Below are 27991 nucleotides of genomic sequence, written 5' to 3'. Positions count from 1 at the left end.
TGATTTGGAATAATTTCTTTGGATTTCATAGCCTTGACAGATAATTGTATATTTATTGCTAATCAACATTTAAATAGATTTGCCAAGAGACTGTTCACATTGAAATTATGGAAAACTTCCTTCTTTAAAACTTTTACATGTATCCATACTTGTTGCAGACCATCTTGATTTCCTAGTGTGTGTCTGGTAGGTATACAAACCATTTCTGGATTCCAGGGCCATATTACCACCAGATGTCAGAAAAGAGATTCAGGAAACCAAAGCAACCCTGCCAATCAATGGGGTGGCAGATATGACAGCCAGATCACCCTCACATTTAGACCAATTAACCCTGGAGAAGGCCAAATCAACAGTAAAAGAGACTATCAGGGGCATTGATCATCAAAATTTAGAATAGAGTAGAGCTGGAAAGGACCTTGGAGGTCTTCTAGTCCAGCCCCCTGCTCAAGCAGGATAACCTATACCATTTCAGACAAGTGACTGTCTGGTCTCTTCTTAAAAACCTCCAGTGATGGAGCGCCCACAATTTCTGGAGGCAACTGTTCCACTGGTTAATTGTCCTCACTGTTAGGAAGTTTCTCCTTAATTCCATATTGCTTCTCTCTTTGATTAGTTTCCAAACATTATTTCTTGTCCTGCCCTCCAGTCCTTTAGAGAATAATTTGACCCCCTCTTCTTTATGGCAGCCCCTCAAATACTAGAATACTGCTATCATATCACCTCTAATTCTTCTTTTCTTTAGATTAGCCAGACCCAAAACCCGCAGCCATTCTTCATATGATTTAGTCTCCAGGCCTTTGATCATCTTAGTTGCTCTTCTTTGAACTTTTTCCAAAGTCTCAGAACATCTTTTTTTTGTTGTGTGGTGACCACAGTTGGTTGCAGTATTCCAGGTGTGGTCTTACTAGGGTTTTATAAAGCAGCACTAATAAAAATGATATAGCCAGTGCCTGTGAGTTCTATTGCCAAATGTAAGATAGTTGCAAGCCCTCTAGTCTGGGGTATCTATACAAACTAACTAGTGGTGGGATTCAAGTAATTTAACAACCGGTTCTCTGCCTTAATGATTTCTTCCAACAACCAGTTCACCAAACTGCTCAGAAAGTTAACAACCGGTTCTCCCAAAGTGGTGTGAACTGGCTGAATCCCACCACTGAATCTAACCCTATGCAAATGTAAATTAGCCTTTTCCCACTTCAATGCTCCCCATTGGTTCTACTGTTATGGGAAGATTTCATGGGACTCTTTATTTGCAGAGACTTTGCCCTTCTGGATCCAGGGTGCTAGAAACTCTTGCTCATGTCATACAGCGTCTTTTCTAGGATCCCCCAAGACGTGCTCTGAGCACCCCAATCATTTCCAAATACAAGGGTCACACAGATACCTTTGATGTTTATTATTTTTTTAAGGGATGCTAACCTCACACTCACTAATCAGATGGCCAAGTATCTTCATCAAACTTTTAATTAGATATGTTGTTTTATTGTTTTATTATTTTTTCTTTATCCCAATAACAAATAGTTATGTTAAACTATTTCTTTTTTTATTGTACTCTTTTTTATTGTAAAGACTGATCAAAGATCACAATAAAGACATTTTAATTTGATTCAGAAAAACTTCATTCATTGCTGTTATCTGGGGTCATTTGGAATTTTGCAATCCAGATACGGTATTCCTAATTTCTGGATTCATGGAATCACTCAGATTCTTCAGAAAATGGAAGTTGCAAAATGTAGTTACAGCTTTTTTTCCACCGCATTCACTGTTTGTTCTGATTCTATTTTGGTTTCTGAATAATATGAATGTATAATGGGAAGTGCATCACTGCGTCTTGTTTGGGTTGCCAAGAGAAATTCTCCTCTGTTATTATTTGCAGGTGTCATTAGAGCTCCAGAATTACATCATGTTTCCCTGAAAATAAGACCCTGTCTTATATTTTTTTTAAACCCTGAAATAAGCGCTTGGCCTTATTGCCATGCGCTCAAAAGCCCGATTGGGCTTATTATCAGGGGATGTCTTATTTTAGGGGAAACAGGGTATTTGTCTCATTTCAGAGAATGTTTACCTGGAAATATTTTCATATTTTCAGACAAGATCTAGCAAAGTTCAAAGTTCAAAGACACTAATTTTTGTAGAATACATACTATGGTATAATGATTAAACCTGTGACCGTCTTCAAGCAGCCAGGAGCTAGGGTATTCTGACAATGATCATTTTGAAGTGTTGTTTTGCTTATTTCGGCAGATCTGAAAAAGGGATGTTTATGGTTAAAATGTAGTAATTAAAACATCCATTAAAGCAAAAAAAAAAAAAGAATTAAACTTGTTTTAAATATAATTTTGTATTCTTTTTCAAACACATAGTTGTCACATTTTCAAAGAGGAAGCCTATACATGGGCTTTTGACCAGCAAGGTGGAGCCCAGTGAATGCTCATAACAAAAGTTTTTCATTTTAATAATTAATTTACTCCAATGAATGTTGAAGGAAGACACTTGCTGTTCTGAAATGTAGATGTGGTTCCAGAGGCTCTGAAAATATCTTCTAAATCAGCCACAATGTTTGCATATAGTGACTTTCAGAAACAAAATGATTCACATGAAGGGTTCCTTTAACATGGGTGAGTCATACATTAAGTCTTACCCAAATAAGTCAAACAACTAAAATCAGAGAAAGAAGCATCTTTGTTAGCACTGATACAAGCATCATTTACATGGGGCTCATAAGTACTGCATTGTTGATCCTTAATGTGCAGTCTGCATCAATTGTACAAAATATTGAATCTTATATAATTTGATTTATTTATTCAATTTCTATAGCTGTCCTTCTCAATCTAATTGACTTGCATTGGCAAACAATATAACAATAAGTAATATCATAAAAACACAAAAATACTCACAAATTAGAGATATACACAATAGAAGATTACCATAATAATTACCTAAAAAATAACAGTGCAACTAAGTAACAGGGCCCCTAACACTTTCAAGACTCCAAGCTTGGGCACATAGCCACACTTTTAAAGCTTTACAAAAGGCTAACAAAGTCAGGGCCACCCTAAGTTCTGAAGGAAGAGTATACATAAAATGTTGAATGTTATATGCAAATTTGATCTGTATACAGTTTAATTATTTGTGTGTACCTAATAAATATAATATGTTAGCACTCAGTACTGCTGAAAAGATGGTTGGGGAATTCTAACAAGCAAAGTTATTAAATAGTAAGTGCCTTTGCTGTAACTCTTTGTTAGAAGCTTATATTAAATTTTACTGAACTGTCACTGAAATATGTAGTTCCATGTAGGGGATGCTTCAAAATTACTTGCCTTTAACTTTCTTTCATAACAGGTATAACAGGTGCAACAGCCTAGTCATAATGGTCCTGTCATTCATTTAATGTACTCTAGTGTATTTAGCCTTGCTAGACCAGATCAAGACCCATTTTAGTCCAGCTTTTTCTTCCTCCCAACTAGATTCATCTGCGATGTTCACAAGATACGCCTTTCCTATTGTTGTTCCTCTACAACCCGAATGTTGGTTACCTTTGATTCATATCCCCTATGAATTTAATCTCCCTTTTTTGTCAATGTCCCTGGTGGTCTAGTGGTTAGGATTCAGTTTAATTTCAGGGTTCCAAGTAACACCCCCAATGAAATAAAACTCAGAGACTTGAAGTTCCTCAAAACTACATTTTATTAGAAATGTTATATTGGCACATCTGGGAAAACCGAATCTGAAAGCTTCTGGATTTTCCCCACCCAAAGAAAAATCCAAGTCCCTACCCAACACCCACAAGTCCATCACATGGTCCAATCAAACATCGTCCCAACTGGAGATGCCTCTCAAGTCCAGCCTTCCAAGTGCAGGGCAATTTGTCCTTGACTTTCTGAGGAAGGAATGTTATTATGACTATATATCACCCTGGCTCTATACAATCCCCTCTCCCAGTTTCCCACAGTAGTAAATGTGGCAGGTCTGAAGGCCTAGTGCAAAAGATGGCTTCGAGGCCTGACACCTTTAAAAGTATGCAAATTGTTCGTCATCACCACATTTTTGGATGATCCCTGGTCTTTTTTTTAGAGAGGGAAAATATTTATCTCTTGTCAGTTTTCTCCAGAACCTACAGGGTTTTATACATCACCATAGTCACCCTTTGTAGAAGCTGAAGAGTCACATATATTCTGGCATTTTCTCATGAAGATGTTTGAGATTTGTTTATCATTTTGGCTGCCCTTTTCTGCCCTTTTTATAGCTGTATCATGCGCCTTTTCAAATAGGATAACTAAAAGTACGGTAGAAGAGAATATATGTAGCTCAGTGGAGTCCTTGATATTCCCTTGATTTGCTCCCTGTTTATATATATAGTAGCTTCATGGGGATGCCGTTTTCCTGGTAGAAAGAAACCAAGAACTAGCAAGGAAAAAAAACACACCCTCACCAACACAGGCAAGCCAAGTTGCTGTATATAGACAGGGAACAAACCCCATGCTTAATAGCACTGATAATGTCACCTAGTTGGGTAATGAAATGCCTACAAGCAAATAACCAACCTTGGAGAACACCAAGGTCCACACAACAAATGCTGTATTCCAGATATAGTATGCATAAGGATACTACAGAATTGACAGTTTTAATTTCAAATCCTTTCCTACACTGGAATTCAACTTTTATCACACTGTCACTAAGTCAGTATTCTCCTCCACCTCCATTAAATTATTTAGTTCAGAGATTTAAAAAGAGCTTTAAAATCCTTTTTCCTTTTGTTAAAAATATATTCTGCTTTCTATAGCTAATCCCTCATCACCTACCTACTGAGCCTCAACTCCACAATTTTTGTAATTTCCCTGTCCACATTGATACTATATCTGGGAATTAATTAAAAAAATTAACAGATTTTGGTACCTTATTAGCAAAGAACACTAAAACATTATAACTTGTGCTTAAGAGGCTGAAGCAGTAGTCAACTAGAGCAAAGTTTATTAACTCAGATTGGAAGAAATAGTGAAATAACGAAGTAATACATTGGGAAGGAAAAAAAGAAAATCAAGTGTGAGGAAGAAGAAGATGGAAATCTGTGTCCTTGCAGGAAGTAATTTAAAGAGGATTATTCCATTTCTCCTATGACAGATACTGTAGAGGACATAGAGAGTGGCCTTGAAGAACAGGAGCAAAAGCCATTGCCAAGACAATAGTCATATAAAAGGGGTTTGTTCCCAGGCCAAGAAAGTAATGTAAATAAACATCTCAGACAAGTACCTCCTTAGTTCACATGAAGCTAAAGAGAGGAAGGGGGAAACACATTCAGCCTTGCAAGATTCTGTTACAATAAAGGTAATATTGACCTATAGGACATTGGTTTCTTAGTCTGGACTATCTTGAAGGTCTAATACAGGACTGTCAAACTCGCGGCCCGCGGGGCAGATGTGTCATGAACTGGTCCCGCCCCACCTAGTTCAGCAAAGGGGAAAAAAGTCCCGACACATGACGCTGCCATGACGACACAAGTTTGACACCCCGGTCTAATAGCTATTAGGAATACATACTCATTTTACACATATCCACAACCATTCATATCCATTTTCTTTCTCTTGTTGAATCAAAACCGTCAGGATCCTGGCTGTGTTTCATTACTAAGGTGATAAAAGACCTCGCTTGGGTCAAATCAATGGCTGTTTCAGCCCATCATACTATGAGATGTCTATGATAAACCACAATCAAGGAGTTAACTGCAATAGCACTCTTCTGTTTCAATTCTTATCAGTTGGGCCTGGGAAGTTTGGAGCTTCTGACCCTGTAGGAAACATATAACATGTATACACAATATGTATATTGAGGACAGGATGTGTATTACATTCCAATATGATTGCATTCCAAAACATATATCAGAAAAAAGTGCACACACAAATTAGTGTGTTAGTTTCAATGTACATGAAAATTAGAACAATCTATTAATCATGTATTTCTTAAAATAAACACACAAACATAAAAGAGTGTGGAAATAAGATGAAATGAATTTAAAATAGAAAAAATGACTTATTCAAACCTGTTTCAACCTTTCTAATGTGGTGACTCTTGCCAGATTTTGTGGAAGAGAATTTTGACTTTGTGCTAGCTGTCAAATTTTTTGTCTGTCCTGAATTTCAGAGGATTTCATGTGTTTGATGTCCCTGGATTCTTATATAATGGAACAGGCAGGAGAAAAAAATCTCTCTTATCTAGTTTCTTTTGAATAGAACAGATTTGTATAAAGACATTAGGACATAGACTCTCTTGTTTTCAGCTTCCTAATGATCACTAACATGGAAATTCTCCCCCCCCCCCTTTCTTGCCATTTGCACAGTATGTTTTGATGTTTTGATTAATCATACACCATAGTCTCTCTTTAAAATAAGAGACCCAGATGAATATACATGTTCCAGGATAATGCTGCAGGATCCAATCTGGATTGGTCACCAGGACCAGAGGTTTAGTCTTCCAAGTCTTTGGACTCATGATGGAGCCCATCCTCGGGGAACTTCTCTCTAGCAGACTGTGTACTTTGGGCTATTCTGTGTGTGGATTTATATGATGCTTGTTGTATGTGGCTTTTTAGATGTTGATGAGGGTGTTGATGGCTGGTTATTAAGTTGTTGTTTTCTTGTGCTACCAAGCCCTTGCTTCCTAAGTACTTAATAAGCTGGTGGTAAATCAGCATTCCTCTTGATGGCTGAGAGGTCCGTTTCCCAGGCTTCAATCACTTCCCTGCTGTTTTTGTGCCTGCTCATCCAACAATCTTAGTAGGTGCAAAATCAAATGTATGCCTTTATTCATTGCAATGTGAGTCTATCAATGAGTTCAGGTCTCCTCATCTGATCACTTGCTTGTATTCTTGCAATCTGGTGGTTAGGTTCCTCCCCATCTGTCTTACATAGTCACAAGGGCAATCCATAGAGGGGATCTGGTAGATTACATAGGAAGTATCTCCCACCTTCAAGCCATCTTTACAATGTATAATTTGTCCTTGTATGTTTCCACTGGGTGATGTTCAATGCCCACTTGCAGATCTCAGAAGCAGCACTCTACTGCTTCCAAAATATTTTTGAAGTATGGCAGGGTGTAGTTAGTCTTGCACCTTGTTTCTTCCTTTTTCTCCTCACCATGTTGAGGAGACATCTTGTAACAAATAATTGTGGGTACTCTGAATTGTCCATGTAGGTACCTGCTGTCCTGCTATTTGGCTTGCTGGGTACTACAGTGGTTTTTCACTCTGCGATATAGTGTTCTGATGCAACTCTTTTTGTGTGACCGTGGATGGTTGCTGTTGAAACTCAGAATGCATGGAGTGTTGGGGGCCTTGCGATAAACTGTGGTTTCTAGGCTTCCATCTTCTTGTCTATTGACAAGCACATCTATTGACAAGCACATCTAAAAATGGTAATTGTCTAACTGTTTCTTCCTCCATTGTAAACTGTATGTCCAGGAAGATGGAGTTAAGTACGGTATGAAAGTCTTTCAGTGCATTTCTTTTGATGATGTCAAACATGTCATCCATGTAGCAGCACCAAAAATTAGGTGTGTAGTTTTGAAATGCAGTGTTTCAGTTATGCAATGACTCCCATGGATGTCCCTTTTATTTGCTCATACATTTCCCTCTTGAATGTGAAGATGGTGCGTTGACAATATTGGAGTAGCCTCATGATTTGTGTCCTGGTTAGGTTGTTCTGATCTGTGTTGAGTTATTTTGAAGTTCTTAAGAAATTTTAGGTTAGAAACTAGGAGATGGAATTCTAGTCCCACCTTAACTCTTAAGGCATGAAAAATAATAAGAATTGCATAGATGCACTAAAACTGAAATTCTATATGGATTTGCATATTTACTTACCAAGTATATTTGATATTTCCATCTCTAGAATCATATAAATTAAAAATAATGTCATTTTAAAGTAAAGTCTGAAATGGCATAAGAAAGAAATCATGATGAATCAAATTATATGTTGATCGCTTATAGCTTCTTTACATGTTACTTTCCTTTGATCCATTTTAATTTTTTGCACTAAAAACCTAATTGGTTGTGCATCACTTTAGGTTTGATTGCAAATATTTTGTCACGAACATGGACGTGACTGCAATTCTTTGAAGCAGCTGCAGAAACCTAAGAAAAGAAGTGTAAATGCATTAAAGAGGATCAGATGGGGCCATTGGAATCAAATGAAGGCATCACTCAACCCAAGTCAAGGAATAACGATAACAATAACAAAAATTCCTCCATATTTTCTGGGAGTCCCTCAGATCTGGCTTTGTCATTAGGCTGAGGATCTTTGGGGATGGATGAGATCTTGAGGTAGTTCCATTGCTGATCAAATCTCTTTTGTGTACTTTTTAAAAATATGATTGTGTTTGACATATATCTTGTTTTTATACTTTCCTTTTTGCTATATGCTGCCCAGAGTCACTTCTTGTGAGACGGCTGGCCATATAACAGTTATAACTAAATAAATTTGGGATGGCCAAGAAGTTCCAAGGGCTAGTTTTCTTTTCAATGCCATTCTTGTTTGTTCTGACAAGATCCAACAATATATCTCCACTTTTTTTAAAAAAAAATGCATGCAATAATTTTTTTTTTTTCCAGTTGATCTTAAAAAAGGCGCAAGTCCAAATGCTACAAAATCGAATCTTCCAAAGCCATGTCAGTCTGGACTTCGCCCTCCTGGTTATTCACGGTTGCCGCCAGCTAAACTCGCCACGTTTGGTTTTGTCAGGAGCTCCAGTGTCTCCTCAATCTCAAGCAAATCAAGTGACAGAGTCCAGAGCGATCAAAGCAAGACAGCCAATCGTAAGTCAGACAACTTGATTTTTCACCCCAGATATATCTGTTGCAGAGAAACAAAGAGAAATAAAGAAGAATACTTAATCCCTTGTTGTGTGTTAGCAGCATATTTCTGTTTGCTGTTGAATTTTATGGCCTATATAATGTTAGATAAATATTTTTTAATAATAAATTACTTGTATAGGATTTTCTTCTAAAAGTTGTTGAAGAACACATCTCGTAACCATTTTTGTATGCAAACATTCTATGTATGTGCACACACGTACACACACAGAGAGATAAATGAACTACTTTCAAAACAGATTCAAGCACAGTAGATTTTTTGCTTCAGCATACTATGGTTAAGGGGGAAAAAGGCTGTTGTCTCTCTGCATATAACCAGAGGTGGGATTCAGCCGGTTTGGGCAAACCAGTAGTGCCAACTGCGGGAGGCTCGGCCCACCCACCCGGACGTAATGCGTGAGCATGCACGGAAGGCCGTGCTCATGCACGCGCACTCATATTTGTGAACCGGTAAGGAAGGTAAGTGAATCCCACCTCTGCATATAACCCCAAGAACTCTTAGCTGAACTTTCACCTCAAATCCTATTTTTTTGTAGTAAATTTGTATATTTAAGTACAGAATAAACACCTGACGCTGAGTATTCTCATTATGGAATCCTTATGTTCCATGAACTCAGAGCACAAGGAAGGATTGTTGGGGTTTTAAAATGTCAACTTCTCTCTTTGAAGACCAGAGTCTGTGTGAACCATCTCAATTTCAAAGCAACTGTTATCACTCTTCAAGAGGTTCAAATTCAGGATGCCAGCTTGTATAAAAGCCAGAGGCTTTTGAGTGATGTAGAGTCCTAAATCTTTCAGTGTTTATGTTAATTTGAAATGAATTGCAAGAAATAAAACACGGAAGTAGGCCACAATCAATCCCAAGGGCTTTCTTTCACTTGCATAATAGATTTAATAATTGGCGGAATCATCCAGATCCTTTGAGCTTAGCATCTTACTGAAATACAAATAGCCAAAGTACAAATACATGCAAATGCCTTTTGGTGCCATCACACTTCTCTGATGCACACAGCAGACTGTGTAGAGAAAGTTCAAGGAGTTAAGAGCGCTTACACAAATTAAATGAGATTTAAATTTGTCAGGGTGGGAAACCTACGGTAGTTCTTGCTGGAGTTTTGAGAAGTTGTAGATCAGTAATATGTCAAATACTATGTATAGTTAGCCCACTTGGAAATATTAATTGCTGTTTCTAAGTTAGCCTGTATTGGCTCTTAATTAGAAGAGTGGCTGTTAGGTGTGAATTTTCTCAGTTGCTTTTTTGATTTCTAACTTGTTCATGTCACTATTAATTAATTATGTTAGGGAAAGAGTCAAAACTATATTATTCAGGAAAGGAAAATGGAAAAAGCTTCCAGATAGAGTTTTTTTAAAAAACAATGTAGCATCAGAGATCCTAATACAGGATATCCATATCACAGGTAAAAATGGTATGGGACATGAGAATCAGAAACATATTCTGCAGTGTCATTCTTGTTTTTATTTTCTTTTTTCCAAAATAAAGATGTTCACTTAAAGTACATTTTAAAAAAGCCTGAATAACTAGTGCATGAGATTATTAGAAAGCTATTTTTAAACTAGTCCAAAGAATTAGTTTATCTTTAAATTGTGTATTTGTCTTATATTTAATTCCTGTGGCACAAGGGAGAGTTAGAATGAGATGCATTCCCATTGCAGAAGATAATTAGAGAAGTTGGTAAATTACACACAGTTGGCTTAGAACAGGGGTGTCAAACTCGATTTCATTGAGGGCCGCATCAGAGTTGTGTTTGACCTCGAGGGGCCGGGGTGGGCGTGGCCAGGGTGGGTGTGGCCAGCTCAACGTCACTCATGTTGGGGGCACCTGTGGTGGCCTGAGTGCTCTGCCAGCAAAAATGGGCTCCCAAGCTCCGTTTTCGACTGCAATGGCCTCCTGTAACCTTCTGCCAGCAAAAATGGAGGGGGGGGGCGTGTGTGGCCCTCACGAGCTCTGTTTTCACTGGCAGAAGCACCATGGGCTGGTTCTTTGCTTTTTCCAGGTTGGTCCCACGGTCCAGATCTAAGCATCCCGCAGGCCGATCTGGCTCCCGGGCTTTGAATTCAACACCTCTGGCTTAGAATATTTGCATGAATCAAAACATTACAGGTAGTCCTCAATTTACAACTGGTTGTTTAATGACTATTCAAAGTTATGACAGCCTTGGAAAAAGTTACTTGCGACCTGTTGAACTATCCCCCTAAAGTCACATGATTGCATTTTGGGACACTTGGTAACCAGCTTGCATTTATGACCAGTTGCAACTTCCCACAATAACCTGATCGCATTTTGTGGTATCTTTTGCTGTTTTCTGCAAAAAAAAAAAAAAAAAAATCCCATTGGATAAGCTGACTTTGGACTTTAAACCATGTGATTCACTTAATGATTGTGGTTATTTGTTCACTGTTTGTGGTGACTAGCTTAATGACTGTTACAAAAAAAAATCAGTCATAAAATCAAACCCAATCACATAATGACACATAAAATCAAGTCCAATTATATTCTTTACAACAAAATTTCTGGTCTCAGTTGTCGTAGTCAAGGTCTACCTATAATTTTGTCTAGCTACACAAGCTAGCAAAATTGTACACTTCCCTCCAAAAAGAAGACATAGTACATGCAGTCCTTTGATTAATGTTGTAATATGGCCTGTTGTATGGTCTTTTGGAAGTAATCCATTTACAGTTTCTGTAAGAGCTTTCCATGTTTGAGGAGAAGATATAGGGCCTTATACAATTTTAATTCTGGCTCCAACCCACTGCTTTTTTAGTTGCTACCATCATTGGCATGTGGTCTTCACAAGATATGTGTGTGGTAATGCAGCCTTGAGAAATAAAAAAAATGCTTACTTCACATTACTTTAACTCTTTTCTCCTCTCAACAACTCATCTGTTTATCTGAAATGCCCCCAAATGCTCTATTCATCAAGGTCTTGGTCATCATCTTGATTTTTTTGACTCCTTTGCTGATGACCCTGGACACTAGGTCCTCAGAGGACTTTTCCTTCAATCTGTCCGAGTAGCATGATCAGACTAATATATAATTCCACAGGAGCTTTATGGCTCACTTGACAATATATGGCAGAGCCTAAAAGAAATCTTGGTGTGTTATGTGTAATTTTATCTAACCATCCGACTATGCTAATTGTCCAAACTTCATTATGACAGAAAAACATAAATAAATGTGTGGCTGTTCTAAAGTGGGCTAGAGTTCATTGTTGTTATATGTTGTGATTGGTATGCAGCTTTATATTCACATATACGATAAATATGACAATACTGCTGTGATAAACAAACGCTTTTTAAAGAACAGTTTCTAATTACTAAGAATGATAGGGAATAAAATAACTCTGAGTGCAACACAAAGTGTATTTATTGCATTTTAGTAAATTGAGTTTTCAGGGGGTTATCATTCAGTTTGATTGCTGTTCTTCTTGCTCACATAAAAATCAACTATGGATATAACTTGTACCAATAAGTCAGAGAAATGGCTAGTGTTAAAAATTCTTGTTGCATTTGTAGTATAATGCTGGCAAAGATCTAACCAAAATATTCACATAGGTACGGAATACAAGAATATTACCACATTTGAATATATAAATTTTTATTAAACACCAGATTCTTCACAACCGGATATGGTCAGATAAATATATTTGCCCCAGTCTAAGAGGAGGATATAAGGGGTAAAATTAAATCAGTGCATTTTTCTGCTTGATATGCAATGCAGTAAAAAAAACCAAAGCTCTTGTTGGGCTAAATATCCTGCTGCTTCTTTTACAGGACCTATGGAAATGATGACTTTAGGGAGTGGAGAGATGGAAAAAAAAATTTCTTTTAAATGTCAGATGCACTTTTCCTTTTTTTTTTCTCCCCCTTCTTCAAAGAAAAATAAATCTTGAAAATATGGCATGGTTCTCCAGTAACATTGTACTGCAAACTAGGGCATACAAAACCTTTGCTAGACCAATTCTCAAATACAGCTCATCTGCCTGGAATCCACACTGTATATTGGACATTAATACAATTGAAAGAGTCCGGAGATATTTTACGAGAAGAGTCCTCGACTCCTCTACTCACAACAGAATACCTTATGCCACCAGGCTTGAAATTTTGCACTTGGACAACCTAGAACTATGCTGCCTACGTTCTGACCTAAGCGTAGTACACAAAATTATCTGCTACAACGTCCTACCTGCCAATGACTACCTCAGCTTCAACCACAATAATACATGAGCACACAATAGATACAAACTTAAGGTAAACCACTCCAAACTCAATTGCAGAAAATACGACTTCAGCAACAGAGTGGTCAATGCCTGAATGCACTACCTGACTCTGTTGTTACATCTCCAAACCCCCATAACTTTAACCTTAGACTGTCTACTGATGACCTCACCCCATTCCTTAGAGGTCTGTAAGGGATGTGCATAAGCGCACCAGCGTGCCTACCGTCCCTGTCCTATTTGTACCCATTTACTATGTTCATATTTATGTTTATACTTATACCTGTTATCTTTTACATGTTTGACAAAATGAATGAATGAATGAATGAATGAATGAATGAATGAATGAATGGCACAATTACCTGGATCATAGAGTAACAGAAGCTGTAGCAAAGTTTTCTTGTTGCTTAAAATATACAAAACAAAGAAAAAGAAAATCCTCAGCCAGAACTTTTTATTTTTATGACAGGCCAACATTTCTTAACTTAAAACAAGAAAATGCAGTACGTGGACTTGAGTACGTATAATTTAAAAATGAACATATCCCACTGAATAGCAATTGAAGACAAAAAGTAGAAAGTTCCCCTACTTCCTTTTCTCAGTCGTAGGCTTTTATTTCTCAGACTCTGAAGATTTCACCACTGCTAATGTGGTCGGGTTTCACCCAATCCATTATTCAAACAGAAGGGTAACAGGTAGAGATTGAAGAACACAGCTCTTGGATAAGCTAGTTTCTTACAGATATTAGAAAAGCCAATACAGGTAGTCCTTTACTTACAACAATTAATTTAATGACTGTTACAGTGGCACTGTAAAAAGTGACTTATGACCATTTTTCACACTTACAACCTTTGCAGCATTCCCATGGTCATATGATCAAAATTCGTATGCTTGGCAACTGACACATATTTATGACTGTTGCAGTGTCCCGTGGTCCTGTGATTGGTTTTTGAGACCTTCTTACAAGCAAGGTCAATGGGGAAGCCAGATTCACTTAATAATTTTGTCACTAACTTAATAATTGCAGTGATTTACTTAACAACTGTAGCGAGAAATGTCGTAAAATGGGGCAAAATTCACTTAACAAATGAATGAACAAATGAAATGTTTCACTTAGCAACAGAAACTTTGGGCTCAGTTGTGATCATAAGTTAAGGACTATCTTTATAATGTAGATATAGCAACAACCAATTATAAACGGATGGATGGATGGATAGATGGATGGATGGATTCTGAAGCTGAACTCCACAAATCTTACAATAGCTGAGGTTGAGAAATATTCAGGCAGGCAGGCAGGCCGGCAGGCTGGCAGGCATCGGTCTTGAAATTCAAGCCTTATTTATCTTCTTCCCATCTATGCACTATCTTGGCATGAGATCAGGTTGTTTATCAGTGGGAGGGATCATTAACATCTGTGCATGATTATTGTAACAGATTTGTCTGATCTCAAGTTCTTTGTACCTGACCTTGGTCCTTCTAATCTTCCCGTGACTTTATTTTACTTTACTTTTACTTTTATTTGATTTATATACCGCCCTACTCCCGAAGGACTCAGGGCGGTGAACAGCCAACAATAAAATACATACATACAAAATTTAAAAAGCAGAAATAAAATTGAATTAAATAGTTTGGCCCAGACAGATTAAAAAACCCCAATCAATTTAAAACAAATTAAACTTTGAATATTAAAAATATTAAAAAATATTTAAAAATTATTTAAAAAGAGGGAGAAAGTTAGGCCAGGCCCGCCTGGTGGAATAAAAAGGTCTTAAGAGCGCGGCAGAAGGTGCGCAGATCTGGGATCCTCCGTATCTCCGGGGGGAGCTCGTTCCAGACAGTAGGTGCCCCCACAGAGAAGGCTCTCCCCCTGGGGGCCGCCAGTTGACATTGTTTGGCCGACGGCACCCGGAGGAGCCCCTGTCTATGAGAGCGTACCGGCCAGTGGGAGGCTATTGGTGGTAGTAGGCAGTCCCGCAAGTACCCAGGTCCTAAGCCATGGAGCGCTGCAAAGCCTAGCATCCTGGGATCACGGACTTGGAAGGGAATTTGAAGATCTTCTAAGTCCAGCCTCCTGCCTAGTTCAGGAATCCTGATACCATTCTAGACATTTTGAAGTGCAGAGGAACAATTTGAGCCAGCTCCTCTACTCCACCAAATCAACATCTTTAGAGTTCTTGAAACCTAATTTGGGGTGGAGGGGGACGGCAGCAGAGGGGGAATGCAATTTGGAATATTAGTGCTGTTAATGTTATCACCCTCCATATTTGTTCAGTCCATCTACCTGTAAAGTGAAAGCATATAATAATATAATATAATATAATATAATATAATATAATATAATATAATATAATATAATATAATATAATATAATATAATAATATAATATAATATAATATAATATAATATAATATAATATAATATAATATAATATAATATAATATAATATAATAATTATAATATAATATAATATAATAATATAATAATATAATATAATATAATATAATATAATATAATATAATATAATATAATATAATATAATATAATATAATATAATATAATATAATATAATATAATATAATACACATAGACATAGACATAGACATAGACATAGACATAGACATAGACATAGACATAGACATAGACATAGACAGGTAATCCTTGACTTGCAAACCACAATTGGGACCACATTTTCCATCACTAAGTGGTGCAGTCATAAAGCAAGATGCTATGCAACCACATTGCTTAACGGCTGCATGTAAAGCAACAAAAATTTGGGGCTCAATCATAACTTGAAGACTACCTGTAGCTTATCTGGCTATATAAGTGAAACTAATGAATCCTGGGAAGAACACCTGGCAAAAGAATGATGAAGCAGAGAGCAGCTGCTAGCTCTTTTGAGAATTACGTATTGCTTGCTTGTGGATAGGTTGTCTTCGTATAACAATGAAGAACTGTAGCAACAGTTGTGATATATTAATCACTCACCAGGCATAAGCAGATATTGGATCTCTTCTGCTGAGCACAATCTGTGCTGTTTGGCTTATTGTATTGGAGATACCTTTGAATGGATATAACTGAATATTGGGTGCATTGGTTCCAGCTGGTGGGAATCTCCTATTTTTATTTTTGTTTTCAGTAATTTTATTAAGAATTATGCTAAACAGGTAAAACTAACACAGAAACCTAATACCTATACAGTATATATAGAGGGGGGGGAGGGAGGGAGAGGGAAAGAACAAGTGAGAAGGGAAAAGTAAGAATAAATTCCCCACTCAGATCAAATGTTTCAATTAAAGCAGTCTTCTTGTGCTTTAGTAATTGACTTTCAAAGTCTTGTTTTGCATTGAAATGTAAACAAAACAGGTTTTTCCTCACATGACGGTCTTTCTAATTAATTTCAAAGACTTTCCTTAAAGCAGTTTCACAAAGCCTTAGCATTTAAACTCTTTTAAAAACAACTCTAAAATCACTCCTTTGCTGTATATCGCTAAAAAATTTCAAAATAAATAAAGATCTTATGAAGCTGAAAAGACATAGTTTCCTTTCTTTTTAAATGGATTGAAGGAAAACTCATCCAGCAATTTGCAGGCTTGCAGTTCTGAAGATTCTCATTCTTAAAGTGGCAGTACAAAAAATAAATGCTAAAGGGATTAAAAGGAGGAGATTTGATCAAACCAAGAGTCCATGAAAGTCTGCATTTACAGTTCAGACCCACAACTTTCAGCTAATCACAAGCGGCTGCAAAAATGTCAATTTCTGCTATCTGTTCACAAAAATCAGCTGTAGAGAAGTGCATATGGGCAATGTCTACATGTCTTCTTTTTTCCAAAGAAAATTTTAGCAGTCTGGACATCATGTCCAGCTGCCTTTTGGCCATAATGCCCCTGCAAACCGTGCAGAGTGGAGAAAAATGTGGGCATTGACTTATTTTTCCTCAGTGGAAGCCAGAATCTGGGAATCTCCAGTTTTAGGATAGAAAGAGTTGTGTAGAATCTAGGTCTGGGGCAGTGGTGGGTTGCTCCTGGTTCGGCCCGGTTCGGGCGAGCCGGTAGTGGTGATGATGTGACGTCAGCAAACTGGTTTTCTAGGACTGTGAGCTGGGCCCTCCTGCCCGCCCCCACTTTATACCTACCTTTATTTGTCGTTTTTTAGCCCAGCTGATAGGTGCAGCAGAGTGGATTGCTGCGCCTCAGCTGGGCAGAAATCTAATGCGCTTGTGCGGAGTGCAAGTTCAGCGTGCGTGCGAGCAAAGCGATCAAGTGTGTGGCGATCACGTGCAAAGCACATGTGCGAAGAGAACCGGTGTTAACACCGGTTGGAACCCACCACTGGTCTGGGGTGTAAAATTCAAGGGGGGTGCGTAGATCTGACCCACAGAGCCATCTTAGAAACAGCGAAGGACTGCCCCGCGGTGCCTCTGCCAGCAAAAACGGAGCTCTGTTTTTGCTGGCGAAGGGTTGCAGGAGGCCATCACAGCCAAAAACAGAGCTCAGGAGCCCGTTTTTGCTGGCAGAGTGCTCAGCCTACCAGAGGCGCCCCCAACACGAGTGACATCGAGCTGGCCATGCCCACCCTGGCCCCCTGAGGTCAAACACAACCCTGATGGGGCCCTCGATGAAATTGAGTTTGACACCCCTGATCTAGCTACTCTGTTTGCGAACATCTCTGACAATAAACAATATGAGTTTTTAGCATTTTTTCACTCCATCTTGATGAAATAATACAGAGCTTTTGATATTCTTCAGAGTACTGATTGTACTGTTGTTGAAGACCCAACATTTGGCCTGAATTAAAAGGTTTTGCTTCAAAAAGCAATCAAAGGGGATATAGAGCTAGAAAAAAATGTGTCCTCTACTCCACTGTATAGTTCATAACTCCAAATTTGCATTCTAATTGTAAACTTCACTAACTTCTGCAAGGAACGCATTTCTCATGGGACTTTAATCTTGTACTCCAGTGAACTAATACTCAGAATCTAAAAGTAACAAAAGGAAGAGAAGAGATAGAAGCCTGTTCTGTTTTGTTGCACATTTATGCTTAGAATATGAATTATCATTTCTCTGAGATTCAGAAACTGACCTGATTTTTTCCTACTTTAAGAAAAATTGACTTTGAGGGAGGAAACTCTTATTTTTCCCCCTAGTTCATCTGAGTGAGCTTTCTAAAGAAATCACACAGCTTTTTGATTTCCCAGAAATGACCAAAATAAAAAAGGCTGTACCAGAGATATACAAATATTGTATTAATGTGGGAGTCCTCTAGGCATGCTTTATGCTGCAACATCCCATATTCTGTCAGCATATAAAGAAGCACAAAAGAGGAATCTAAAGAAATGATGATTTGAAGAGCATTCAGTATGATAGCGTGTGTTGGATGTTGAAAAAGAAAAAAAAACTATTTCGATCAGAAAGAGAAGGGTAAATTCTTAACTAAAAACTAGGCTAGAAAAGGGAAATTGAAAAACAGCACTTGTTTTTGACTACATACTGCTTTTATGTTCAGAAAATTAAGGCAATGAATGCTGTAATCAAACAATAACACAATGTTTCCTAGATTATGGGGTGAAGTTGGAATCTCACTCGTGACTGTTGTGCATTCTGGTCTGAGACAGATAAAATTTAGGCCAGTTGGGTGAGCTCTTTAGGTGATCTGGAGGTGATTGGCATAGAAATGGAAACAGACTGTCACAAAACAATAAACTGTGAATTGAAAACTCAGTGATAACTACTTAAACAATTACTTTTTCAGGCTTGCTGATTGATAGTCTCTGGAGACTCATCCCAGGCTATAAGTTGTCATAAAAGTTAGCTATTTGGTAGGCTTTTGCTCTGCATAGCACACAAAGCAAAGAAACATTTGATTTTTTTTCCCCATTTAATTTGGGTCTTAATCTCACAATGGTAGGAAAATAACATTTTGAAGTCTACTGTCAAATACATAACAAACTACTACGGTGGGGGTGGGGAATTTGCATATAAGTTTCCTCCTGGGGGGAATCAATTATCAGGAAACATTGGGAACTAACACACAAGGAACCCATGGTAGAACTACCATGGCTTGCTCACAATCATTAATTCTGCTCCCTTGGAGGCCATGGGAGGGTGGGGAGAAGCAAAATTGCCTTCCATACAGATCGCCATAAAGTATACCTGCGGTGACAATATCATTAGAGGAAAATGTTGTGGTGGTTAGGCTTGTTTGCAAATCACAATCAAAACACGAGCCCGTTTTGTTTAAATGCAAGAGTGAGATTATTAACCTCGGCTGCCTAGTGTGAATCATCTTAAAGCTTTTCAATTTGCTCCGTGTGATTCTTGCCACGTGACTTTTTTTTTTAAAAAAAAGATAGCTTCTTAACTTTCAGTTTGAACAAAAAGAGAGATAAGAGTGCAGCAGTATGCAAATTTCCCCATCTTATTATCGGCTCCCCAGTGTGTGAGATCTGCAGAAAGTGCTCCAGCTCTCATGTGCCCAATTTATTACCTTATAGGAGGGTTTTAAAATTGTGCTGTTTGCCTCATGTTGAAGAATTTAAATAAATTGTAACAGCGAAAAGAGACAGTTTGGGTAGCTACAGCAAACCTTTCCACCCTGATGCTCTTAGATTATTGAGCACTCCAGTTGGCATCGTTATTGTACATTTTGTCCTGCTGGTAAAGGTGATGGAAAGATGTAGCCAGATATAGTCAAAGAGAAGTAAGTTAAAGTTTTCTACAGTCTAATGTGTATGCGTGTACAATATGTTCAGAAATATTGAGCAATCTGGTTTCCATAGGATAATTCTATGAAACTCAAACCTCTAAAATTGGCCAGCTGGACCACACAAAGATAACCAATCAATACCCATATTTTCCACATGATGAGGACAGACGTTGAGAGATAAGTAAACAACAGGAGAGTATAAACTGAATAATTTTGCTGTTTAAAAAACAATGCACCAAGCCTGAAATTTTAATCTCTTAAATTTTTAGTTTCCTTGTGTTATTTATCTAATTTTTCACTGTTTATCTTGTCTTTGGCTGCCACGTACTAATGGTCTTCTAATATCTAGGTTTTATGTGACTGATATATTTGTATTATATTTAATCTTCCTGAGTATTTTGGTAGAACGACAAATAAATTAAAAATATAAGTTCTAGAGAGAGTAATTTCCTGCTGTTATTGTTCACAAGGAAGTTCTGATTAAGAAAAATCTGACTTGATTTATGTGGTCTACGGACTGATCATCTACTCTATTCTTCATTTCTGTTCGATTCAGCCTCCAGAGGATTTATACTGGAATTATATAAGTCCACGTTGGGATCATTAGTTGACTAATTCATAGAATTGAAGAATCATAAAATTATGAAGTTGGAAGGGGCCAATCATAGTAGGTCACTGAGGTCAACCTGCCTCTCAGTGCAAGAATTCATATTAAAGTACCCAGATACACTACATGGCTGTCTAACCACTAGTCCTTTAACAATCTGCAAATTAAATTAGAAATGAATAATTAAAAAAAAAATCTAATAGAATCACTGATTTCCCCTTTGATCTGGAAACATTCATTACAATAAGTGCATGGGAGAAATTAGAAATTCCATTCCTAATAGCCATGGTGACTGATGATGATCAGTAGTCCAATACAGATGGAAGGCAATAAACTAGGAATATTGTTGTGATGAATGTATGTAGGTGATAGATAGGAGTCTATTACCAAGATGTCAAATACAGTATACAGTATATATATTTGTTTAATTCTTGACAAAGGCCCTATATATGATTACAAATATGCCCCTGTATTATACACAATATTTTTTCATGTAACTCTAAACAATTTTAAAGATAACCCAGAAATATTAGGAAACAGTTAACATTATATCAGGCATAGATTTGAGTAGTTGCTGTAGAATTTTATAAAAATGTATGGAGATTCTTGGAGATATTAACAGTCTTCCTTTTAGAATGTATTGAAGAAGAAAGGTAGCCATGATGGCATGATGGTGAATCTATGACACGCGTGCCAGAGGTGGCACACAGTGCTCTCTCTGATGGCACGTGAGCCGATGCCCCAGTTCAGCTCTGCTGCGCATGCGCGCGCCTTCCACCAGCCAGCTGGTTTTCGGGTCTCTGCCATGCATGTGTGGGGGTGGGGCATCTGCGGGGCCCACGTGCACATGCGCAGGGGGTGGGGCACATGCAGGGGGCAGGCACGCATGCATGGGGGGATGGGGCACATGCAGGGGGCAGGCACGTATGCATGGGGGGTAGGGCACTTGCAGGGGGCCGCACATGCATTGCATTTTGGGGGTTCGGGCACATGCTTTGGGCACTCGGTCTGGAAAAGGTTATCCATCACTGCTTTATAGATTTTTAGAATATTGGCTGATAATAAAAATATTTATGATGTGTTTTTTTCTAGTGCTAAGAAATTAGCCTCATATTGACTTACAAGTTGTATCCTTCAGGGAGGACTAATAATAACCCCCCCCCCCAAGCATTCACTTGAAGTATATTTCTTACAGTGAACATCCAATTGCTCAGTTTTCTTAACAACAAGGACAAAGCCTTCTTTCTGTAGCCAATGTAATTACTTTCCTTCTTTCTATTTTTCTGTGGAAATTGTAGATATTATTTTAGCTGTTGCTCTTTTTGCAACAAGTGGTATTTATATAAGCAGCTTTTCTCTCACTTAAAGCCTTGTATTGTGTCAACACAATTCAAACATAACATTAGCCAAAAAGTGGACTCTCCCTTGTGTACAATTCTGAAAATTATTTTTCAGTGGGTGAAGTCCTTTTTTTTTGTTTCTATTGCTGCTCTCAAAGTTGATTGAATGCACTATAGAATTAAAGGACAAAAACTTATGGAATTTTAAGGGCCACAAAGCATGGCACTTTAGTTCCAAATTTGTGATCTTTCTTGAATCTTCATTTGTACTAGCAAAAACAGATTTCTGTAGCCTCATATACATCATGTACTTAATACCAAAATGAATAGAAATAGGACTGCTGCTGTTTTCAATTCCCTTGAATGTTCCTTCATTGCAGCCCAGCTTTTGTTATATATTTAGAATTAATAGATTCCATTCAGAATTGATGCCAACTCTTCTCTTTGTGTTGAGTGTAGAATTTGACTGGCAGTCAAAAAATGCCTTATTTAATTAAAAAAATCAGAATTATTATATTAAATTATATATGTATATTTTAATGACATTGCTATTTTTTTTTAAAAAAAAGATTTTTACTTTTTAAATAATATAATATTCATATTAACCAAGGCTGAGGAAGCCACTGAAAACTCCGATTACAGTTATCCCCACTGGACATTTTATGGAAAAAAAACAAGACGGAATGGATTACTATTGGGTAGATCTGCCACTTACATATGGATACTATATATATATATATTTTAATAGAAAATTTATACAAACACTAGATTTTCTTTCAATGTGATCACTTTTTGACATATAACTGAGTGACTCCAGATTCAGAAAGAATTTCAGAATAGAGTTTGCTGCAGTTACCTCTTTTTTTATTTATTCTTGGTATTTATGCCTGTTGGATTTGAAGAGCAGATAGGGGAGCTGCCAATCAGAACAGAAGATGATTGGGAACAGTGGCAGTTATAGAAGTAGTCATCCAGGTAACTACTTCTGAAATAATAACCAATGCACAGAATTGAGATTGTAGTGCCTTGAGCGAATAACAAAAGCAACTTGGCAACTTTCTGGCATTCAGTGGAGCGCTAGGAAAAGGGACACAGGCTTTACTAGCAGCCATAGTGGCTGTTCATTATTTCTAATTAATCCCAGTGCTTACAGATGGTGGCTTTTCAAATTGTCAAAGATAATCATTCCCACTGCAAATTTATTAGGAGCAAGTGTATGCATGTGGAAAGTATAACTCCAATCTGGTACTACCATGTTGAGCTGGAAAAATTACACCTGAATTCAGCAATGTGCTATGTTCCGATGAGAGAGTGTGTTAGCTCAGTGGCTGAGCAACAGAGCAGGGATCTTACTAGATATAATCTCAGCTCTGCCATCCACTTTTGCCTTAAGCCTTTTTCATTTTTGTATACTTGATCTTTTGATTGGCAGAATAAGGATGATCATGCCTATATTACAAAGCTGTCACAAGGATTAAAACAAAATGCACATGTTAGTTAAACTAGTCTTCAGCAGAGCAGCCAGACTGGTGATGGGGCAATCCCAACATTGCAGGCAGTGGTGGGATTCAAATATCCCATCCCTGTCCTCCAGCTCCGCCACACATGCGGGATGAGCCTCCCATGATGGCCAACCTGACCCTAGGTGAACTGGTTGTTAAATCCCCCTCTATCAAAGTGGATCCTGGGCGCTGCGCTGAAATAAATGGGCAATGGAGTGGCCGGCTCAAGGGAAGGAGGAGGAGCAGGGAGAAGAAAGAGGGAAAGCGGCCTTCTCCTTCCCTCACCCCGGCCACTCCATTGCCCATTTCTCCATTGCAGCACAGCGCCCAGGATCCACTTTGATAGTGGGGGGGGGAGTGTAATTTAACAACCAGTTCTCCTGAACCGATGCGAACCGGCTAAATCCCACCACTGATTGCAGGATAAAATTGGTTTTGAAGTCATTGCACTAGTTGCCCATAGTTTATAGATTCACTACGGGTGAATGGAAGGAATGTTGTCCATGGGGTTGCGATGGGTCAGACACGCCTTCGCAACTAACAGGAACAACAAACATTACAAATAAATAAATATCCTAAATATTACATTTTATAATCGTATCCCAAGTTTTTCTAGTTACTTCAAGAAAAGCAGCAGAGTGAGTTTGAGTATATATTTTATAACATTATTTTTTCTATTGATGAACTCTTCTGATAAGAAATATTCAAAATCACCAAGGCCCATTTCAAGAATGACATCTTTTCTTTCTTCCACATCCTGTACATGATGGAAAGCAGATAAGAGATAAAACTGAAGAGCTTTTTAATTTTACTCTTCTGTCCTACCTCAAGCACTGGCCTATTTTTCCTATGTTACCATATCCCTCTCAGTACACACTAATGTGCGTATTATTCTCTTTAAGAATATGCAGTGTTATGCAAAGGGAGGAAAAAAGAATAAAATGTAATCAGCAAAAAGAGTGGGCAGACACAATTTTTGACTTCATCTAAGATCTGGAAAACTTGTGGCTGCCCTGTCAAATCTAAAATGCTGCATTACAAGTGATTTTTGTGAAAGAAAATCAGCAATCAAGGCACAAGCTGGAAGCTGGCAATGTTTTATTTTTATACGTCTTGATTTCACACTGTTACTTATGGGTGAAAATGCAAAGAATCGGTTGTAAAAGTCACTTCTCAAGAGACATACACGTCTTGAATTGGAAATCGTGCTTGCTATTTTTTTAAAAAAAGTGTATAAATTTAAGGCATTAATTAGATACAGACAAATGCACAACTGTTTAAAGCATTTAAACAGTTGTTTTTGTTGACATTATCAGCACCAGAAATCCAAATCTGGATTTATACTTCAAAGCAGGAGTCACAGAGCTTTGCATTTGCTTTATAGTTTTCTTCCTGAAATTTGCCTCCCCCCACCCTCTCTCTCTATATATATGAATCTTGAGGCAGTAAGAATTTCACTGTCATGGCAATGCTTCTGCTTTGTGACTTTGATGACTGAAGATTAGCCAATGAAGCCATGTTTGAGGGATCTCTACAAAATGACTACTACTACCTTAACCAGTGAAAGTGTTTTCATTTATTCGTTTGTTTGTTCTTGCACCATTCCCAGAACAGTTCAAACTTCAAAGTCACAGAAACCTATAAAGATCCATCCACTCATTCAACCTTTTGTTCAGCTGACTCAGAATCACAAACCCCAGTGGTTCCGTTCATCAATAAACTTTCTTTCCAATCAGCCTCCATGTTGTTTCTAGCATCTTTCTCCCAGCTTGGAACTGAACCAGATGGATTTTCCTTCCAACTGTTCATTTGTTGAGTTTCTATAGCTCCCCAACTCAACCAAGTGGTTGGTTGAGAATGGCTTACCATTCTAAAATTATAGAACATTTAAAACAATGAAATTGTTTACTGGCTAGATCAGGGATGGACAATTACTTTTCCCAAGGGGCCACATGCAAAATTAGGACAGTTGTGAGAGCCAAACAAGAGGACCAGTGCCAAAGGGCCGGATGTGGCCTGTGGGCCATAGAATGCCCAAGTCTGAACTAGACAGAAGCTACAGTCATGAATACAAGTTTACATATGAGTCCTAGGAAAAGTTAATCTCTAACTTTTCAACTGTGCTTACGAACACAGATTCTTGGGATACTTGCCAGGAAATTCTATTATAGTGTCAGATAACTTTCCTTGAGATATCATTTGCATTTCCAATTGCCTCCAGTTGCATTTTTAGTAAAACAAGGGTGATAGCAGTTGAATCTAGAAGTGTTATTTAACAAGGCTTGAAATGAATTAGGGGGCTGTTTGTCTAATGAAGGATTATACGGCTATGTATATCAGGTCTCACTACAGTCTATTGAAAATATCTTATATTTGCGGTAGTCAAAGAATGGGCTTGTATTGAAAGGTTTTCTAAATTTTTGGAAAGAGACTGTATTTTAAGAAAGAGTTATTATATTCACTTGATTAAAGCAGAATTGGACAATAATAACACATACTACTTAAATTTGAAACAAGAAAGGGTAATTTCTTTGCCAGTACGGTGTATTTTTGGTTGTTAGGAATTGCAAAAATATATTCTAGTTTACTCATCAGCATATATACTATTTTAGCTTTCTTTACTATGTAAGGAAATAAAGTATTAGCAATTGGTTTTCTACATGCTGTAGAAATGTTCTGTTGCTTAGCACTCTGAAATACCCAGTTAGTTTTCCACATTAACTGGGAAGTAACTGTTCTGAAGGAACTTTGACTGGAAAGAAAAAGTAAATAAAATTAATATGAAATATCTCTATTGTATAAGTTAATTTTATCAACACTAATTAAGACATTAAGAGTCTCCTTATTTTTTTAGTGCAATAACACAATGCTGCATCTGTACAACATTGGCTGAACCTCACCAGATTTGCTGCCCTTCCTCAGTCTGAGAAATATCAATTGTCAGAATGCTGTTCTAACTGGGAAGTTTGGAAATTGTAGTCCAAACACATTTGAGGGCACCAGGATAAAGAAAACTTCCATATGCTCTTCATCCTTCCTTAAAATACTTCCCCCACATTTAATGTAAACTTGCAAGGCTACTCCAAAATTTACAAAGTTCAAAGTACAATAGAGCTCCTTAATCTATCAACAGTGCTTTCTCTCATTGTTCTTGATCTGCTCTGAAGTACCAAACAGATCTAGTAATGCCCTTCCTCACTTGTCTGTATAAGTCAATTTCAAATTCAATCTCAATCAGTAAATACATAAATAAATAATGGTCTTAACTAGGAAGCTAGTTAAAACGGATAAAGATGAAAGAAAGGAGTGTGATGTTTCCCTAATTATGTGCAGTCCCCATCTCCTGCCAATTTTCCAAGTAGGCTTACCATTGGATACAAATGTATACTGAATGCAGGGCTTTGTTAGTTTGCAAAGCCTTGGATGAAACCTGAATGTTCTTTCTATATTTTGACATATTATATTTGCCTTTTAAAGGAGGACTGCTTCTGTAGTTGCTTGGTAGTCACTCCAGGTATTTTAACAAAGATGTGACATGTATGCAGAAGCTTATTCAGTAATCTATATGGGGCTCCCCTTGAGGAGCACCCGGAGGCTCCAGCTGGTCCAGAATGCGGCCGCATGGGTGGTTATGGGGGCAACTCGGCGCTCCCATGTAACACCTCTCCTGCGCGAGCTGCACTGGCTCCCGGTGGTCTTCCGGGTGCACTTCAAGGTATTGGTTACCACCTTCAGAGCGCTCAATGGCTTAGGACCCGGGTATTTACAAGACCGCCTTTTGCCATCGATAGCCTCCCACCGACCAATACGCTCCCACAGAGAGGGGCTCCTCAGGGTGCCGTCGGTCCAACAATGTCCCCACAGAGAAGGGAGAGCCTTCTCTGTGGGGGCACCTACCCTCTGGAATGAGCTGCCCCCAGAGATACGGCGGATCTCGGATCTTCGCACCTTTCGCCGTTCCCTAAAGATGTTTTTATTCCAGCAAGCTGGGCTGGCCTAACTCTTTTAAATTGTTTTAATTTTCAAATTGTTTAATTATAGGTTTTAATACAGGGGTGTTTTTAATTGTGGGCCAAATTAATTTAATTGGATTTTAATACTGTTTTTAAATTTTGTACTTCTTGTGTTTTACCTGTTGGCTGTTCACCGCCCTGAGTCCTTTGGGAGAAGGGCGTTATATAAATATAAACAATAAAATAATAAATAAAATAAATTGGGCTATCGTATCCTATACCACCACAGCTTCCACATCAAGAACCAAGGTAGCCCTACCTAGAGTAAACTGTGTGATGGAATCTGGCACTAGTTTGTAGGAAGGAGGGGCTCTTTTTCAAGGAGCTAAATGGCAAATCAGCCTTGAGTTGTTGGTATGCAGAAAAAGGCCCAGAACAGTGGTGGGATTCAAAAAATTTTTACTACTGGTTCTGTGGGCATGGCTTGGTGGGTGTGGCTTGGTGGGCATGGCAGGGAAAGGATACTGTAAAATCTCCATTCCCTCCCCACTCCGGGGGAAGGTTACTAAAACATCCCCATTTCCTCCCGATCAGCTGGGACTCGGGAGGCAGAGAATAGATGGGGGTGGGCCAGTCAGAGGTGGTATTTTCTGGTTCTCTGAACAACCCAAAATTTCCGCTACTGGTTCTCCAGAATTGGTCAGAACCTGCTGAATACCACCTATGGCCTAGAAGGAATCCTCCCTCAAACCTTCACAGGCTTTATCTGACAGTTCTGTAGAGTGT

General features: G+C 38.1%; 1 protein-coding gene across 1 annotated transcript in view; it reads left to right on the top strand.

Moving 5' to 3' along the window:
* Window positions 1-27991, top strand: part of MTUS2 (microtubule associated scaffold protein 2) — a 225482-nt gene that overhangs the window by 13619 nt on the left and 183872 nt on the right. Inside the window, exon 3 of the mRNA XM_070943875.1 lies at window positions 8606-8809. Coding sequence (XP_070799976.1) covers window positions 8606-8809 — 204 coding nt within the window. The remainder of the gene's footprint in view (window positions 1-8605; window positions 8810-27991) is intronic.

Source organism: Pituophis catenifer, unplaced genomic scaffold (assembly GCF_029215685.1).
Source record: "Pituophis catenifer annectens isolate HBS135680 unplaced genomic scaffold, rPitCat1.0.hap2 SCAF_4, whole genome shotgun sequence".
In the NCBI taxonomy this organism is placed as follows: domain Eukaryota; kingdom Metazoa; phylum Chordata; class Lepidosauria; order Squamata; family Colubridae; genus Pituophis; species Pituophis catenifer.
Note: the sequence above shows the minus strand (reverse complement) of the source record. Positions and strands in the feature narration are given on the sequence as shown.